Genomic DNA, 18644 nt, shown 5'->3' on the forward strand with positions numbered 1-18644 from the left:
GCCTGCGGACTGAAAGGTCCCGGGTTCGATTTCAGTCAAGGGCATGTACCTTGGTTGCGGGCACATCCCCAGTGGGGGGTGTACAAGAGGCAGCTGGTCGATGGTTCTCTCTCATCGATGTTTCTAGCTCTCTATCCCTTTCCCTTCCTCTCTGTAAAAAAAAAAACAATAAAATATATTTAAAAAAACAAAAAAGCAAAACAAAACAAAAAAAACCTCATGAAGAGAGAAAAGCAGCCACCAAAAGTCAACCTCAAATAGTTTACTAGTGATAGAGCTACTTCTATTGCACAAGATTATTATTCTGGTGAATCATCTCATATACCCAGAGGGGAAGAGACACCTTAGGATCCCTGTTCTTATTTGGTTCAGAGAGTAGAAAGCAGCTTTCCTTTTATTCTGAAGTCAGCCAAGAGACAGAGGGGATGGTAGGGCAGGATGAGGCACAAGCAACAAGTGATTCCTAGCACCGCACTTCCGCTGGAAGTCTGCACCATTGCCTCGGACAAGAGAAGCCATGGCTGTGAGCTGGGGAAGGTGTAAAGACCAAAGGGGAGAGGGGTCACCAGCTATGAGAAGCCCCAAGTCATGGATGACATTACCACAGCAGAAGGGAGGAAGCAATTCATTGTATCGTGAATATATTTCTAATGCAGTTTTTGGAGAAATAAGTATGAGTGGGGCTGCTATGCCAGGCAGAAGAAATTAAGGGAAAAAATCTGATTATGCCCAGAACATGACAGTTCTGTGACTGTATGGCAGAAGAGTAAAGACCTCGAGGCAGAGAGAATCCTCTAAGGGCTGGCAAACTTTCATGATCCTGCTCACAAACTGCTCATTAGTTGAGACTCATGGAAACCAAGGCTGTGAATGATGGTGGCTTACTGACCCAGAGCATGGCCAGACCCACAAGCCTCACATCAACGCCAGTCATCTTTTCCTGGCTGTTCGTACCACAGCGATGTGGACCACATCTGTTACTGCCAGACTTCAAAAGACACCAAAGTAACCAGTCACAAGCTGGGCTTTCACTCGAATAACCACAACACAGCAAAGGGAGGTAGGAGCAGGATAACTTGCATTATTAAAGGCTATGGCACATAAGAGTGAATAAGCAATCCCATTGAAATACTCCTCAGACCCTATAATGATATGTAGATTTAATCCAATTCTAATAAAAATCCCAGCAATATTTTTTTTGTGGCTAAGCTGATTCTAAAATGTATGGAAAGGCAAGAGAAGTAGAACAAACAATTTTGAAAAAGAATAAAGTTGGAGGAAACCCACCACCTTACTTTAAGAAAGATCCTGCCCTGGCTGATTTGGCTCAGTGGATGGAGTGTTGGCCTGTGATCTGAGGGGTCCCAGGTTTGATTCCAGTCAAGGGCACATACCTGCTTTGCAGGCTCAATCCCCAGTGGGGGGCGTGCAGGAGGCACCCAATCAATGATTCTCATCATTGATGTTTCTCTCTCCCTCCCTACCCCTTCCTCTCTGAAATCAATAAAAATATACTCACAAAAAATTTTTTAAAAGCCTATCTAATAAAATGATAATATGCAAATTAACCATCACTTTGTCACAAAAGACAGTGGTCCCTATAGCCACAAAATGGCAGCACCCAGTCCTCTTAGCCCTGCCAGAGTCCCCCAGCCCTGGGGGGTGGGGGTGGGGGCGCTGAGAGTAGGCAGTGTGAGCAGCCTGGCAGAATGCTTGCTTCATCGCTGTGATGACGAGGCAGTGTTCTGCACCGGCTGCAGAGAGCTACTGGTGCGTGGATTGGTGCACAGGGCTGCTAGTTTAATATAAAACGACAGTAGTCAAGACAGTTTGGTACTGGCAAAGCGAGAGACACAAGATCAAAGAAATGGAACAAAGAGGACAATAGACCCACAGCAACATGGTCAGCTGATGTTTGACGAATATGCAAAAGTAATTCAATGGAGAAAGGTTAGTTTTTTTCAAACAAATATTGAAAAAATTGGCATACAAAAAACTAAAAAAACCCTCAAATTTTATATAAAAATTAAACCAAAGTGGATCATAGATTTAAATGTAAAATATAAAACTGTAAAACTTAAAAAAAAAAAAACACATAAGAGAATCTTTTTTTTTTTTAAATATATTTTATTGATTTTTATACAGAGAGAAAGGGAGAGGGATAGAGAGCTAGAAACATCGATGATGAGAGAAACACCGACCAGCTGCCTCCTGCACAACCCCCACTGGGGATGTGCCCACAACCAATGTACATGCCCTTGACCGGAATCGAACCTGAGACCTTTCAGTCCGCAGACTGATGCTCTACCACTGAGCCAAACCGGTTTTGGCAGAAGAGAATCTTTATGACCTGGGGTTAGGCAAAGAGTTTTCAGACCTGACACCAAAGCATGCTCTAGAAAAGAAAAAGAAAATCAAAACGGAAAACTTTGGTTCTGTGGAAGACACTGTGAAGGGGATAGTCTCAAACAAAGGACTTAATATTTAGGATTAATATTAAAGACTCAAAACTCCACAGTAAGAGAACAACTCCATTTAAAAATGGGCAAAAGACTTGAACAGCCTGGCTTGTGTGGCTCAGTGATTGAGCATCGATCTATGAACCAGGAGGTTACGGTTTGATTCCTGGTCAGGGCACATGCCCAGGTTGCAGGTTTGATCCTCAATGTGGGGTGTGCAGGAGGCAGCCTATCAATGATTCTCTCTCATTATTATTTCTATCCTCTCCCTCTCACTTCTTTCTCTGAAATCAATAGAGACTTGAACAGACACCAGAGTAGATGTAAGGACGGCAAATACATACATGACAGCATAAGGCATTTAAAAATGCAAATTAAAACCACAATGAGATGCCACTATTACACCTATGAGAATGGCTAATTGAAAAAACATAATATCAAGTACCGGTGAAGATATAGAGCAACTAGAAGTCATTCTCTACCCTTACGACTACAAATGGTACAGCCACTCTGGAAATCAGTAGCAGTTTCTTAAATACATACTTAATCATATCCAGATATTTCACTTCCCTTAAAGATGAAAATTAGGTTCACAGGAAAACCTGCACATAAATTTATAATCGCCAAAAATGGAAATAATTCAGCAATAAAGTAGCTTCCAGATCTTAACAGAATACACACAGCAGTTATACACTGATTTTGCTTGTGAGGCAGTATCCCAGAAGGCAAACCTCCTCCAGCCCGACCCTCCCTGGGCTTGGCCAAATGCCCTGGAAAATCTGGGAAGACCAAAGGCTTTCAAATGCACTATTCCTCAGGTCCCCAGGGGTTCCATAAAAAGGTAGGGGGGTCGTCCCTCGTCTCAACTACAATTCCAAACTAATCTGTTTCTCATACTGGAGTTGTATATAAAGTTTCTTTTGAAAACATTAGGAAAAAAATCTGAAAACTCAGTAAGTCTGAAATGGCAGTCATGAAGGATCCATACTGTTCAGCAGGGCCTCCCCAGATCATGGCTAGTCATATGCTTGGTTACCTACATGAATGATCCTCTACCAACCAACCACCCTAGGGGACACATTCTGCTCGAGGAACATCTTCTCTGTCTAGATTTAGAGCTGAGTGACATTAGCATGACTCCCTTACTTGGTGTCTGGCCTTTCTGGAACTTGATGTGTTGTTGCACGCTTCTCCAATAGGCCAATGCCTTCCCCGCATCTCCGGCCCAACCTCTTCTCTAAGCTCCATGATTACATGGCACCTACACCTTGATAACCTCAATCAAATATGTTCAATGCTCAACTTGATTTTCTTCCTCCAAACCAAATGTTCCTTTCCTTTGTTCCCACTCCCACAAACATCATCATTAGGCATCTACTTCCAGTCAAAAGCCCAGAATTCATCCCTGACCTCTCCCTTCAGTCTCTGCATCCAATCCATTACCGAGTCCTGTTGATTTTACTTGCAAATATTTCAAGTGCATTCATGTCTCTCCATCTTTCTCTACATGGAAGCCAAAGGGATCTCTCAAAATGCAAATTTGATCGTATCATCCCTTTGCTTGAAATCTTCCAATGGCTTCCCACCACCATTCACATGACAAAAACCAAAATGCCTAACGGGCTATGAGCCCCTTATCTTGGTCCTGCCTGTTTCTCATCTGTTTCCCAACATCCTAATTGCTGTCGGATGTGGGGGCTTTCTGGCTGCGACATCTGTCAATCCATTGATCGCCAGCGTTGATTCGGCTGATCTGGCTGGCTGGCGGGTGTCCCCCTCCTACCTCACCAATCCATGTGCATCCCTCCCTAAGCTGTGTGCTCGGTTCAAGAGGACAATCTTCCCCCCCAGAGGAGAGGACCGGTCTCCGGTGAAGGGTATACGAGTAGCTGCGCTCCCCTGCTCTCTCTTACGTCGATTCTAGTTTCTCAAATGAGCCATGATCTCTCTTGCCATTGGGCTTTGCACCTGTTCATCCTGCAACCATTTTGCCTGAGGACACTTACTCATCTTTCATATCCCTCCTAGACTGTGCAAGCTGGTCCCCCTTTTTGTTTTCATAGCTAAACATATCTTTTCATAGGAAAATAGACTGTCAACTATTACCTGTGGGGTTTATTTAATGTCTACTTCCCTCCTTACAGTTAGTACACAGGGCAAGGATGGAGTCTGTTCTGTATGGTCTATGACGTAACACACGGGAGCTGGTCAGCATTACAGAGTGAGTGTGAGTGCTGCCCTGGGAGCAGGCAAAGGGCAGGTCGATGGACTGCTCCTCCTGATTTAAAGTGCCCAAGGCAATGCTGTGATACACTGGGTTGGAATCTTCTAATCTTTGATCCCACTGGAGTGAAGGAATGATTTTTACCCAAAATGTAATATTTTAAAAAAAAGCAATTCATTCATAGTAACATTAAAACTATAACGTACTTAAGAACTCCAATTTTAAAACTAACAAAGAATATGCAAAAGCTCTATGAAGAAAATTATATGACTTTATTGAAGGGTTTAAAAGAAGACAAAAATAAGTGGAAAGATAACATGTTCATGATAGGAAGACAATACTGTAAATATGTCAACTCTTTCCCCAAGTACTCTGTAAATTACATGTCCTCCCAGTTAAAGCCAAACGTGGTGGTTTGCAACAGAAACTGACACACACACTCATCCTAAAATCCAGGCTAAAGAGTGAAAGATCAAGAATAGCCAAGAAATTCTGAGGAAGAAATGGGTACTTGCCAGGGCTGGAAGATGGTTAACATACTAGACTTCTGATCCTAGCCCAGCTGTTTATGGAAACTTGGTATATGACAAATCTGTTTTCAAATCAATGGGTAAAGGATGACCTAATCAATACATGATGTTGGGACTATCAAAATGGAAAAAGAAAGCCAGAACTTTATCCTATACCATGATCAAAAATAAATTTAGGTGGACTAAAGATTCTTTGTAAAAAATTTTAGAAGAAAATATAGGCTTATCTTTATGTTCTTAGAATAGAAAGTTAGTTTTTAAAGACTAAAACACATAAAGCATGAGGGAAAGATGATAAATATGACATTTAAAAACTTTCATACTAGAAAATATACTATAAGAAAGATAAAGAGACAGGGAGAAGATATTTGCAAACCTATAAAAATAACATACTAGTGTGTGGAATATTTAAAAACTCCCTACAAATCAGTAAGAAAAGACAAACAAATAGAACAAAAAGGGGGCTAAGAAGATAGAAAGGCAATTCAAAAGATTTGTAAAAGCAAATCACCAATATATTCAAGGTCACTAAAACGAGGGAAGGTAAACTGGAATAGTGAGATACCATTTCACACCCATCACAGGTGCTAAAATCTAAAAATCTGCAAACTAGGTATTTGTCAAAGAAAGAAAAAATGGAAATGGTGCGGCACTAGTTGTTGATTCCAGTTACAGGAGGCAGCTCGCCTGGAGGCAGCACGTGGGTCGTGGCTGCTCAGTCCAAGTCGTCCAGGAGGCAGCAGCAGCAGAGGGCGGCCCAGCACGCAGCCAAGGCCGCCTGACACCAGGTGCCTTCATTCTTCCTTTCCTGTGACAACACATGCACTGGGGGCAGGAGAGAGGCAGGGAGAGGCAGGGAGGGCAGGGAAGGGCAAGGGGGAGAGAGACCCAGTCAGGGGGCAATATGAGCAGCAGCATCCTGTGCTGATAGCACTGAGCACACAATCTGTGGAGACATGTTGGCTGTCTCTCTCCCGCTCCAGATTGCTGCTCCGCCAGGCGGGGAGCCATGCATACCTGGTTCACTGGTCCAGTGCCGCCATTTCTTGAATGTAAATGAAAGTGACATCTGCTCAGCAACGGTCAGACCATTGCTTCCTGCCACCTCCCCTTCTCTGAAACCCAAGCCAGCACCTTTCTTGATACTTGACCAGTGATCCAGTTCGCACTGAGCCCTGGCCTGCAGCCTGATATAAAAGCTTTATACATTATCTCATTTAATCCTCACAACAGCGCTGTGTTACTACCACCATTTATAACTCTCAACACTGCAAGAGTGTGAACTAGAACCTTTGAAAGAAAATTGGGTTGGGGGGTACGCACAACCCTAACCCAGAAAACCTGTATCTAGAATTTTTTACAGAAATAATTCTGGTGTTTAAAGATAGGTGTACGCTGTATTGCTACTGTATCAAAATAACCCCAAACTATCAAGAACTTCAATTTCTGTCACCTGGAGACTGATAGCAAAGTCAATGAACAGCACATCAGAGAATACTTAGCAGCCATTAAGAAGAACTAGGTGGTTCTTCCATGTTGCTAAGAAATTAAGCAACGGATAAAAGCAAGGTAGAGAGCAGTGCTTTGTTTTATTCATACAATGAAAAGATATATATATACACACAAACACACACAAACACACATATAAAGTTTCTGAAAGAATACAAGAAACTGAGAGGTCAGGGTGTGGGAAGGGATAGAGGCTTTTACTTTGCACTTTACATTTTCTCAAATCCAGGCTTGTCTGATTCCAAAGCCGCACTCAGCTACTCCTCCCGTCACTGGGCCTGGTTCTAGCTGCTCTGGACCTCTTCTAGCCTCTGCCACAAGTTCTAGCTCCAGGGGCTTTGGGGGCAGCTGCCGTTGCCTGACCTGGGCTCCCTGGTAACACTGGCCTCATCCAGGCCTGCCTTCCCATATCACTGTTACCTAGACACGGCCCTGGGCCCAACTCCACCCAATCTGTGCTCCCGGTTATTCTTGCTCCTCTCATGGTCTGAGCTGGCCCCTGTGACCCGGAGTCCCACCTATCAGATGTGCCTTCCATGCAATTGACACCTCCCTCAGGCCTTGCTGACTTTCAACCCTGGCCAGCGCTAGGAAGCAAATGACACTCCTCCCTCCAGCTCAGAGACAGAACGCCCCCCGCCCCCCCCCCCCCCCCCCAATTCCTAAGGCTGAGCCCCATGAGGCAGAAACTCCCTCTCCCCCTTGTCAGGTCCAAACACCCACTGCCAGGGTCCCTTCTACATGCCTCCTCCCCCCTTTCCAGCAGCCCCAGCCTCTTCATTCCCCTTTGGGTTTGGGTGTAGGTTTGAACAGGAGCCACCTGAGCCTGGTCTTAGAGAAAGGGCACCAAAGGAGCAGGGACCGCCAGTCTCGGCCTCTGTAAACCCTTGTGGATTCAATGGTCTTCCAGGTCCCTGACCAGCCCCCAGCTCTCCTGTCTGTTCACCGTGAGGGCGAACACCATGTGGTGGTCCTCTCAGGTCCTGAGCAGGGTCCCCTGTCAGTGAGGCCCCACATGCCTCTATCCACCTCTGCCAGCCTGTCACCTCCGCGGTACCAGTGTCAGGAAGTTCAGTGTCTACTCATCTGACCCGGAAAGATGTGCCCACCCCACCGTTTGGCCTTCTTTTGACACTGGCAATGCATACTCAGTGGGCTCACTGTGTCCTTTGTCCTGGAACTACTCCTTCCACATTTCTACTCTGCCTCTGGGGCCCTACACCACCACCACGGATTGCTGGGACATGGGGCCAAAGCCGCCTCAGCCCAAGCACCTGCCTACTGCTCCTAGACTCAGCCTTCATCATTCTTCTCATCATCGGACTGAAGTCTGTAAAGTCCTACACACTCTGTGGTCCCAATCCGTAGAGGAGGCAACTGCATGAGGGGGCTACATGGTGTGGCCAGAACCAAATAGAAGGTGGTATTCACATGTCAGTTTTTTTTTGTTTTGTTTGTTTTTTAATCTAAATACACACATTTTAATTTATTATTTTTTAGAATATACTTTTATTGATTTCAGAGAGGAAGGGAGAGGGGAGAGAAACATCAATGAGAGAGAATCATTGACTGTCTGCCTCCTGCATGTCCCCTACTTGGGATTGAGCCCGCAATCTTAGCATGTGCCCTTGATTGGAATTGAACCTGGGACCCTTCAGTCTGCAGGCTGATGCTCTATCCATTGAGCCAAACCAGCTAGGGCTTAATTTATTATTAAATATTATATATTAGAGGCCCGGTGCATGAAATTAGTGCACAGGGTGGGGTGGGGGTGTCCCTCTCCAATCTGGGATATCCCTCTCACAATCCAGGACTACTGGCTCTCAACCGCTTGTCTGCCTCCTGCTTGCCTTTAAGTGCTTCTGCCTGCCAGCCTGATCACCTCTAACCACTCCCCTGCCAGCCTGATTGACTCCTAACTGCTCCCCTGCCGGCCCGATTGCCCCTAACTTCCCTCTCCTGCAGACCTGGTCCCCCCACAACTGCCCTCCCCTGCAGTCCTGGTCACCCCTAACTGCCCTCCCCTGCTGGCCTGATCACCCCCAACTGCCCTCCCCTGCAGGCCTGGTTCCCCTCAGCTGCCCTCCCCTGCTGGCCCACCCCTAACTGCCCTCCCCTGCTGGCCCACCCCTAACTGCCCTCCCCTGCTGGCCCACCCCTAACTGCCCTCCCCTGCTGGCCTGGTCACCCCTAACTGCCCTCCCCTTCTGGCCATTTTGTGGTGGCCATCTTCTGTGTTGGAGTGATGGTCAATTTACATATCACCTCTTTTTTATATAGGAGATATATATATATATATATATATATATATATATATATATATATATATATATATATTTAATTTTTAATATTTTTAGAGAGGGAGGGAGAGAAACATCAATGTGAGAGTGAAACATTGATCAGCTGCTTTCTGCATGCCCCCTACCAGGGATTGAGCCTGCAACCCAGGCGTGTGCCCTGACCAATAATTGAACTGGCAACCTTTTAGTGCACAGGACAACACCCAAACAACTGAGCCACACTGGCCAGGGCGACAATATATTTATATTTTAAAAACAGGATATGTATAAACATGACTAAACAGTAGGGCTCATGCTTGCAGATCTAGCCACACTAAGTACACTCCCACTGTTCTAAACTTAACTTCCCATTATGTCACTCCTTTACTCAAAAACATCTAGGTTCCTCCTTCCCACACACTTTCTCTTTGGCCATCTAGACCACATGTGTCAAACACAAGACCCGCGGGCCAAATCCAGCCCGCCAGGCCTTGCAATGTGGCCCGCACCGCACTGTCATCACTGCACTCCGCTGTCAGTTTATGACATTGTCAGTTTATGACTGTTCAGTAAACCATTCGGCCCGCGATTTAGGCTGGAATTTAGATTTTGGCCCCTTCTCTGATTGAGTTCGACACCCCTAATCTAGACTGTGCAGTCAGAGCCCATGAATCTGTATCCAGTGATGATCAGCAACCCCACTACCTGGCCCTGCCCTAAGGTCCTCAGGTCTCTCAGAGCTAAATTCCCTTGTTTTGCAAGACCCAGATTAACCTACCAGGAAGGCTGCTTCTCTGCCCAGTGCAGCTCAACCCTGACTCAGCTCCTTTCAGGAGGCTTCTGAGTGCTCTTTGGGAAGCTCCTTTCTGAGTCAGGGAATCCAATTCTAGGCACAGGCACAGTGTGAAGGCTAGTACTTGGCGGACTAATAATCCAAACAAAAGTGTGAATTCTTTGCACTGAAATTCTGGGCTTCAAGCATAAGGCCTGCAGTTGGTGGTTGCGGAACTCTGGTCTCTGGAAAGTTGGTGAGGACAGTTTTCCTGTGAGACGGCAGGAGCCAACTTAGGGCTGTGTTCACAGAGCGCACACAGAGCTGCCTGAACCCCCAGCAGTGCTGAGGGCTGCAGTGGGCAAGGTGTGCATCGCACATCCCTCAGGGGGTCAGAGACTACCGCCCTGCAACATACAAAATGACAAGCTGCAGCGGGCACCAGCTGTGCACTCAGAAAGGCTCTGTTCCACTTCTCCAGACCGCCCCTCCCACCCTCTTTACCAAAGCCCCTTACCAAAGCTGGCCCAGGAACATTTCTCCCCAGGAACCTGAGGCTCACCAAGTGTGTGTGTGTGTGTGTGTGTGTGTGTGTAGGGTGGATTCTCATCAAATTCTGGAGAGAAGCAGGGAAGGTACCTTCCCTACCTGTACTGTCACTCCAATCCAGGTCGCACTTCCCAGACACTGTTCCAATTCAATGGGAGAAACCACAATTAGGAGGGCCAGCCCACCTCCAGGAGACCCATGCTGGAGGGAACTGCCAGGAACTCAAGGTCCTGCCCTCACTACAGCTCATGCGCATCCACAGTCCCTTCACCTTGCCTTTGGCCTCAACCAACCACATGGCATCAGAACCCAGGGTCAGGTTTGGGAAAACATGGTCACATCTTTGAGAAGTATGACTCTGGGAGTTCAGACAGCGCTCAGGACAGCAGCACCAGGGCAGGAGGCAGGGCTGATACACTGAGCCTGGGACAGAAGAGGGACCTAGCTAGCATGGGAACAAACAGGACAGCAACGCAGGGGCTGTGACCCAAGTGCCTCAGACAGACCTGCATCCTGACTACCAGGCCCATGCCTAGTGATAACCTGTCCCATCACTGAAGGCCCAGGTACCCCAGGCTTGGTGGCCACTCACCCAAGCAGGAAACCACACAGTGGGCCTCACAGGCACCTGCCGAAGCCATCTGCTGTTTCTCAGCTTCCCCGTACAGACACTCACACCATGAGCAGAGACACCAGCCCACCTCCAGGATCTGGCTGTGCACCCCGTGGACGACCTCGTCCTCCTCGCCCGCCAGAGAAATGGTCCCTGCCCCAGGCAGAACAGTGCCCCTCTCCGGGTCGACTCCAGGAACAGCTGCCTGATTCATTAGTGGGACCCTCCCAGGGTCCAGGCCAGAAGCCTCGCCGAGGTTGGGTTACTGCGTGAAAGGCTTTCCCCACCTGACAGACCTTCCTGCTCCTCTGAGAAGCATCTGATCTGCTGTCTGGCAAACTCCTTCCTGCATCCTCCTGCATCTACAACAAACCCCCAAAGGCAACCAGCCACGGACTAAAACTGTGGCCACAGCTAAGTACGTACTGAGTTCAGGCTCCAGCCAGGTCAGCTTGCCCCCAACTCAGGCCTCCCCTTCACCTCCCTGACAGTGTCTTGACGTGTGAAAAGTGGGGTTGACAGTGGTGTCTGCAGTGAAGCTCCAAAGAAATTAAAATGGGTTGGCAACAAGATATCACTTGGATCCTATCCTCCCCCCCCCCCCCACCCTTTGTATGCCAGCAAGGTTTTCATTCCTGTGTCACTGGAACAGAGTAAGAAAACAGGATTGTCTCAGAAATGGCTAGTTTATTTCTGGGGTTTCTAACTGCCTTCACTCGACTAGGAGTTCCCAAGTGCAGGGCACAAGTCTTCTCTGCGAGCTGCCCTGCAGGGCCTGCGGCACACAGAGGGCAGCGCGAGGTGGACAGGAACTAGGAGCATGCAGTGGCAGCCAGCACACAGCCCAAGCCTTCAGCCAGGGACAGGTGGCTACAGAGGCAGGGACTCCCAAGGTCGTGTGGCTGTATCATGGGCTCAAAGTCTACCGGGGCACTGGCGATTGTCCTTGGCTATGCAGAAGCGGTTGAAGTTGGCTCATTTGTGGGTTTGGAGAATTTCCAATAAGAAATTAACACAGAAAATAAGTATGTTCCCATGAAAGTAAGACTTTCACAACCAGCCATCTCCACTTCCTAACTGGTCTGGCAAATACAGAGGGGCACTGGCCTGAGGAGGGCTTTTCCAGAGGCAGAGAGACCCACGACAGGACAGCTGAAGCCAGCAAAAGCCCATCACCCCAGGTGTGTACACCTTACCAATTCCCGAGGGTCCCTACGACTGGCTCTAAGCTGATGCAAGGAAAACCAGACATTATGGCAACTCTGAATGCCAAGGTTATTTCAGAGAAAAGATTTCACTTTCCCTAGGAAAAAAATTACATATAATTCTAATTATGCTAAAAATGTTGTGTAAGAACTAGATGAAATGAAAACAGGTGACACAGAGGATACTACCATGCCTGCACAAAGTTGCATTGAGTGTAAGACGGGTGGCCTCACCCTCAGTGGTCTCAGGGTTTCAAGTCCCAAGACAGACCCTCGTCTGGGGATAAGGCCGAAGATCAAAGATCAGCCTGATTGGGTCAGGAGGGGCAGAGTCAGTGAGAGCCTACAACCCCTAGAGCAGCCAGCTGGACTAAGGTGCACTGTCTAGTGCCATGCCCACTTCTGAGTGCCCCACCATCACAACTAAGTATTGTTAATGGCAGGTAATCTGTAAAACTGGAATCGTAACACTGTGAAAGCCTATCAAATATCAAAATGAAATATGATGTTACGAGTGACCAGTGGTGGTTACGTTGGAGTCTAAAATTAGATGGTGAGTAAAGCTCACTTCCAGTCTGCAAGTCTAGTCTTCGGTGGAGAAGGGTGATTCATCAGAAACTGACCTTCAAAGACACCTTGCTCCTGTGTTTAAAACTCTTACCCAAAGAATTGAAAGCCGGGACTCAAGCAGGTATTTGTTCGTACCCATGTTCATAGCAGCACGTTCACAAGAGCCCAGAGGTAGAAAAAAAACAGTGTCCAGTGATGGATGAAAGGATAAACAAAATGTGGTCTATACATACAATGGGATATTTCCTTAAAAAGGAAATAATCAATTCTGACCCAAACTACAACATGGGTGAACCTTCGAGACATTATGCTAAGTGAAATGAGATGGACACAGAAGGACAAATGTTGTGTGATTCCACTGAGATGAGATCCCCAGAACAGTCAAATTCATGGACAGAAAGTAAGGTTGCCAGGGCTTTGGGAGGGGGGACTATGGTTTAATGGGGATGGAGCTTTAATTTGGGAAGAGTAAAGTGACAGTTGCATAACAATGTGAATGTACTTAGTGCCACTGAACTGTATACTTAAAATGGATTAAAAAAATATGCCCTAGTCAGTTTGGCTCAGTGGATAGAGAGCATCAGCCCTCGGGACTGAAGGGTCCTGGGTTCCATTCCGGTTAAGGGCACATATCTTAGTTTCCCAGCCCTGGTCAGGGCACATGCTGGAGGCCACCAATCGATGTGTCTCTCTCACATCAATGTTTCTATCTTTCCCCACTCACTAAAAATCAATGGAAAAATACCCTCAGGTGAGGATTAAACAACTTTTATGTTATCAATATTTTACCTCCCACACAAAAACCCTACATTGTTTACTCTGCTTATTCCTGAGGATTCCAGGTACCTCAACAAGCTAGGGAGGAGAGACACCAGAGCCAAGCTTCAAAAGCAGGCAAAACTATGCCAGTGGCTCAGGGACGTTCTGTTCCGAAGCAGTTTCAGATCTCTTAGGTTTGGAGCCTGAATCAATCCTGCAGTCCCCTGGGGCCAGCCTGGACTCCAGCCAGCTCCAGGCACATCCAAAAATGCGCTCTGCCTGCCTGTGTGCCCACCGGCCTCCTGCCGTAGACTCTTCCAGACTGCTCCAGCTCCCATCTCACAAGCCGGAGGTGCTGAAGGAGAAACAAGCTGCTGTTGCAGACATTAGCTCAGGCTGATACTTCTCATTTTCCTAACACAGCCAATCCCGCAGGGGATTCCGGGAATAAAAGGCAATTTTCCCAACGCAGGCTCACAGACCATTTAGAAAAAGAGCTAGAGACATACTGAGGAAGCTCACATTGGGTGGGACCAATGATAAACACAACTGGATTAAAAAACCACCCAGATCCTTACAGAGAGCAAAAGAGAAGAGTGTCAATCTTATTTCCGCTCTGTCCTCCTTTCTCTCCCCTTATGCTAATATAAGAAAATGTAAAGAAACGATGGCTAGTGAGTGGCTCACCCAGACATGGAAATCACTTGATATTGGCCCTGGCTTCTCACTGATGGAGCAATCATGGCCAGACTTCCCTTTCCCCAAGGAGGGGCGGTGTGGTGGTGATTACTGCTGTTATTTCATATCGTGCTGAGCAGCAGGAAAGATGCTTGGAATCATGGAAACAGTAATGAGAGAAAAGGCAAAAGCAGAACAGAAGTAGACTCAGAAACCACAAATTCCCAGTGTCAATTGGTCCGGTGGTTGTAGTTGGTTGGACAGTTGTGGATTATTATTAAGCTGGTTAACAAATTCCCAGTGTCAGTGAAAGGCTCCTGAATATAAGACGACTGCCATGATTTTGGAACTATCAATAAATAGAAATGAGAAAAGCTATTATTTTTCTGGTTTTCAGGCACTGGATTACAGGGGGAAATGGAGAGGTCATTTTAAGGGGACCTGGCCCTTTGGAACTTGTTCAAATGGGCAGAGATCACCAAGGAAGTAGCTGTTGGGTTCTACCAATTAGTGTCCAGGCACAGACGGGCACAGGCTGCTCTGTTATCGGCAATATTAGTCTGACTCACCCTGAGTGCCGGCCTCAGGAGCCCCGTTCAAACAGTACCCACTGAGTTTTTAATAAGGCAAATATTGCCATATCATTTTTTACTGAACACAAAGTGTGTTGTTATCTTAGGTATACAGACCACAACTGGCTTCAGCACGTACCAGATTCCTGTGTTACTGATTAACAGTCCTAGCAGATATATTTATGCAAAACACCCCAGGCTGTTTTCTTCCTCCACTTTAAGCTTTATTTTGCGACAGTAAAAATAGTTGTTTTCACCTAAATGCACCTCAGTTTTGGAGGCCTGGTGCTGGTGAATTCTAAGGTCAGGGATGGGACAGGGTGACCACTCTCAACAAACATGGAGAGGAGGTGACTGGAGGCAGATCTCACTTGTAAGGACTCTCTACTCCCGCAGCGCACTGCCCACCATTTCAGAGCCACCAAGGTCATCCTTACAGACTTGGAAGGAATGGGGTGGGGATGGGGTGGCTCTGCCAAGTCACCTACAACGATGCCTATCCCTCAGTAACACTGCCACAAGCCAACAGCCGCCCAAAGCCAATGACCAAGGGTCCTGAAAACCAGCACCTCGCCCATGGAGAGTGCAATTTGGCAAATGTGAAGCTAGAGCTTTCCCCAGTGGAGAGAGAGACGGGTGACTGGCCTGTAGGACTCTGACTAGAACTCTGCTGGTCTGGGAGACAGGGCCAGAGTTTAGGGAAGGAATTCCCTTCCATGGTCAACAATACCAGTTCTAGTCAGCCTGTCACTAAAGCTCGATGAACTTTAGTGGTTCAATGGCTCAGTGGTTGAGTGTTGACCTATGAACCAGAGGGTCATAGTTCTATTCCTGGTCAGGGCACATGCCCAGGTTGTGGGCTCCATCCACAGTGGGAGTGAGCAAGAGGCAGCCAATCAATGATTCTCTCATCGTTGGCATTTCTATCTCTCTCTACCTCCCTTCCTCTCTGATATCAATACAAAAAATATTTTTTAAAAAGAAAATGAAAAAAGTCTCCAACATCATGACCAACCAATCATCTTTCCATTGAAATAGAAGAAACAGGCTAATCCTTGTGATGAAAACCCTATGGTGGGAAACGAAGCAGGGTGAGCCGTGGGGGTGGAGCAGGTGTTCGGGAGCCTCCAGTGTGTCAGAAATAACAGAAGGCATTGCATTGCTCCCCACCCACTGAGCTGGGTGTAGCTGCCCAAAGTGATGGGTTTATATATAGCACCACCGGTTTGGGAACAGAGGGACTCTCAGCAAACTGGAAGCCGGCAAACACAAACTAGGGCACACTCTTGCAGCCCTTCTGTCATCGGTAGTCAAGTGTCCCTCCCCGGATAGCAGCACAAGCAGACCCCAGTATCTTGGGCATAGCATGTACCTGTCTCTTAGGAACACTTTATAGATGGGAGAGGTGGCTCTAGCATTGGATACCCTGGGGTTCTCTCTCAACGCCACTTTGAGGGTATGACTACCTCTCCCAACGTCAGTTTCTTCACCTGTCAAACGGGGAAATGACAGTACCTATACCCTCGCTGGGTTCTCCAGGGCTTACTGAGCTAACAGGCCAGTGATGAGTAGACGGCAGGTATTCAGTATGTGCTAGCTGCTGTTATTACTCCCAAGACAGAGACCTAAAGGACAGAAGACAGGACTCCCTCATTGCTGAGATACCCGGAAGCAACATGGGTATTATGTAAAGGTGGTAGGAGATCTACACACAATTTTTCACTCTGCGCAATGACCTGAGGTCTTTTAGAGACTGAACAAGAGACATGGAAATGGGGTGAAAGAGGCGTCTGTTTCCCCTAAGTACTGCCTGAGCCTGACTCCATGTGGATGCCAGGTTGCTGGGTGATAATCTAGGAAGGCAGGGGGCACTGCCTTCTAATGATGTCACAAGCACACAGCCATCCTAACTACCTACGCCCACCAAGAGCAGGCTGGAGCTGGTGATCACCAAGAATCCTTCTACCAACCCCTTTCCTCCCCACCCTTCTTCTCCCCTTCTGGAACAGGGAATGATCCTGTTCAGAATTCCTTGACCTCTAAGATGAACCCTTAGCTCCTGATTCTACCTGGATAAAAATGCTGAGGACTCCAGTGTCATTTTCCACTCTAAGCCCCCAGACTTGAAAAGGGCACACTCAGTAGACCTGCCATACAAGAGATGAGGAACCAATGAATTAACCAATGAGTGAATGAATGAGTGAACAACTGAATGAACAATCTCTCGTGCACCTTTTACCTCAGTTGGAAAAGCTGTTTCCGGCCTGTCTTGTAAATAGGCTGTAGACATGGGCTTAGGTGACTATTTTCTTAAGTATCAGCAAAGCATTACTGATTAAAAATATGAAGACCCTGCCAGCCTTAAGCTCTTAAGAAAGGGAGTCACTCCTACTTCTGCCAGTTGAAACCCTTCAAGAGCTCCCAGTTCATTCTGGACCTTCCTGGCATGGCTGAGGACAGTCCTGGTATCTGAACCACCACTTTATCCAGAGGGGTCAGTCTGACTAGAGGAGGTCTTAGGGAGCATTAAGAGAGCAAAGGGAGCTCAGGGTCCTGAGCCTGCCTGGGGCAGAGAGAGGGGCCCCCACAGCCACAGAAGACACCTTCTTCAGAGGGACGCTTGGGAGCCTTTGGGAGTTCATGGTTACTCACAGCTGCCCACGGGTACATGGACAGGGCTTTTTTTTGGGGGGGGGGGGAGAAGGGAGAAGGAAACTGATCCTTTATAAACTACCCATTATACACACACCCCCCAAAGCAAAAATCTATTTTTATCCCATTAAGAACAACTCAAATAACAATCTTGTACACTCTCCCTAAAATCCTCCAGCTGACAAGTCTCCTAGGTTACCAAATGAACTCATTTCAAAGGTAAATGCAAAATCTCAGAAGGAGCTAAGATGCTACTAAAAAAAGTCTCATTGAGATTTGTTCCCCTTAAGGGAAATGCATCAGAATCTCTCCTAGGCTGTTTCCCACTTATGAGCTTTAAGCAGCTGTGTCCCTGGGAAAAGAGTCTGATGCCTGGAACCGGAAAGAAAAAGCTCTTCACAACACCACACGCCCCAGGTACAAGCCCTAGAAGAAGAATGTGTGAATGTGTGTACATGTGCGTGTGCGTGTGTGTTGTGTGTGTGTGTGTGTGTGTGAAGAGTGTGTGTGTGTTGTGTGTGGAGAGTATGTGCGTGTGTGTGTGTGTGTGTGTGTGTGTGGAGAGTGTGTGGCGTGTGTGTGTGTGTGTGTGTGTAGAGAGTGTGTGGTGTGTGTGTGTGTGTGTGTGTGTGGAGAGTGTGTGTTGCGTGTGGAGAGTGTGTGTGTGTGTGGAGAGTGTGTGTGTGTTGTGTGTGGAGAGTGTGTGTGTGTGTGTGTGTGTTGTGTGTGGAGAGTGTGTGTGTGTTGTGTGTGGCGAGTGTGTGTGTGTTGTGTGTGGAGAGTGTGTGTGTGTGTGTATGTGGAGAGTGTGTGTGTGTTGTGTGTGGAGAGTGTGTGTGTGTGTGTGAGTGTGTGTGTGTGTTGTGTGTGGAGAGTGTGTGTGTGTTGTGTGTGGAGAGTGTGTGTGTGTTGTGTGTGGAGAGTGTGTGTGTGTGTGTGTGTGGAGAGTGTGTGGTGTGTGTGTGTGTGTGTGTGTGTGTGTGTGAAGAGTGTGTGTGTGTTGTGTGTGGAGAGTGTGTGCGTGTGTGTGTGTGTGTGTGTGTGTGTGGAGAGTGTGTGGTGTGTGTGTGTGTGTGTGTGTGGAGAGTGTGTGTTGCGTGTGGAGAGTGTGTGTGTGTGTGTTGTGTGTGGAGAGTGTGTGTGTGTGTGTGGGGGGGGGAGGTTTCCTACTCCCTTCTCCAGATTCAGAACCTCTAGTCTAAAAGGCCGAGTATGGGTAAAGGCACCGGTATGGAGTGTGCCGCTTTTCCAATCAGTATCCCAGCCTGAACCT

General features: G+C 47.3%; 1 protein-coding gene across 3 annotated transcripts in view; it reads right to left on the bottom strand.

The window, feature by feature from the left end:
• Positions 1-18644, bottom strand: part of CYSTM1 (cysteine rich transmembrane module containing 1) — a 51129-nt gene that overhangs the window by 7649 nt on the left and 24836 nt on the right. For 2 of the 3 annotated variants that reach the window (XM_084885124.1, XM_084885125.1), the window contains exon 3: positions 2107-6038. The exons of the other annotated variant lie outside the window; for it this stretch is intronic. In XM_084885124.1, the coding sequence (XP_084741250.1) occupies positions 5929-6038 (110 nt within the window). In that variant the 3' untranslated portion in view covers positions 2107-5928. Of the gene's footprint in view, positions 1-2106; positions 6039-18644 lie in introns of those variants that run through there. 3 annotated transcript variants of the gene reach the window in all.

This window comes from Pipistrellus hanaki (genome assembly GCF_964339955.1).
Source record: "Pipistrellus hanaki genome assembly, chromosome: 5".
Taxonomy (NCBI): Eukaryota; Metazoa; Chordata; class Mammalia; order Chiroptera; family Vespertilionidae; genus Pipistrellus; species Pipistrellus hanaki.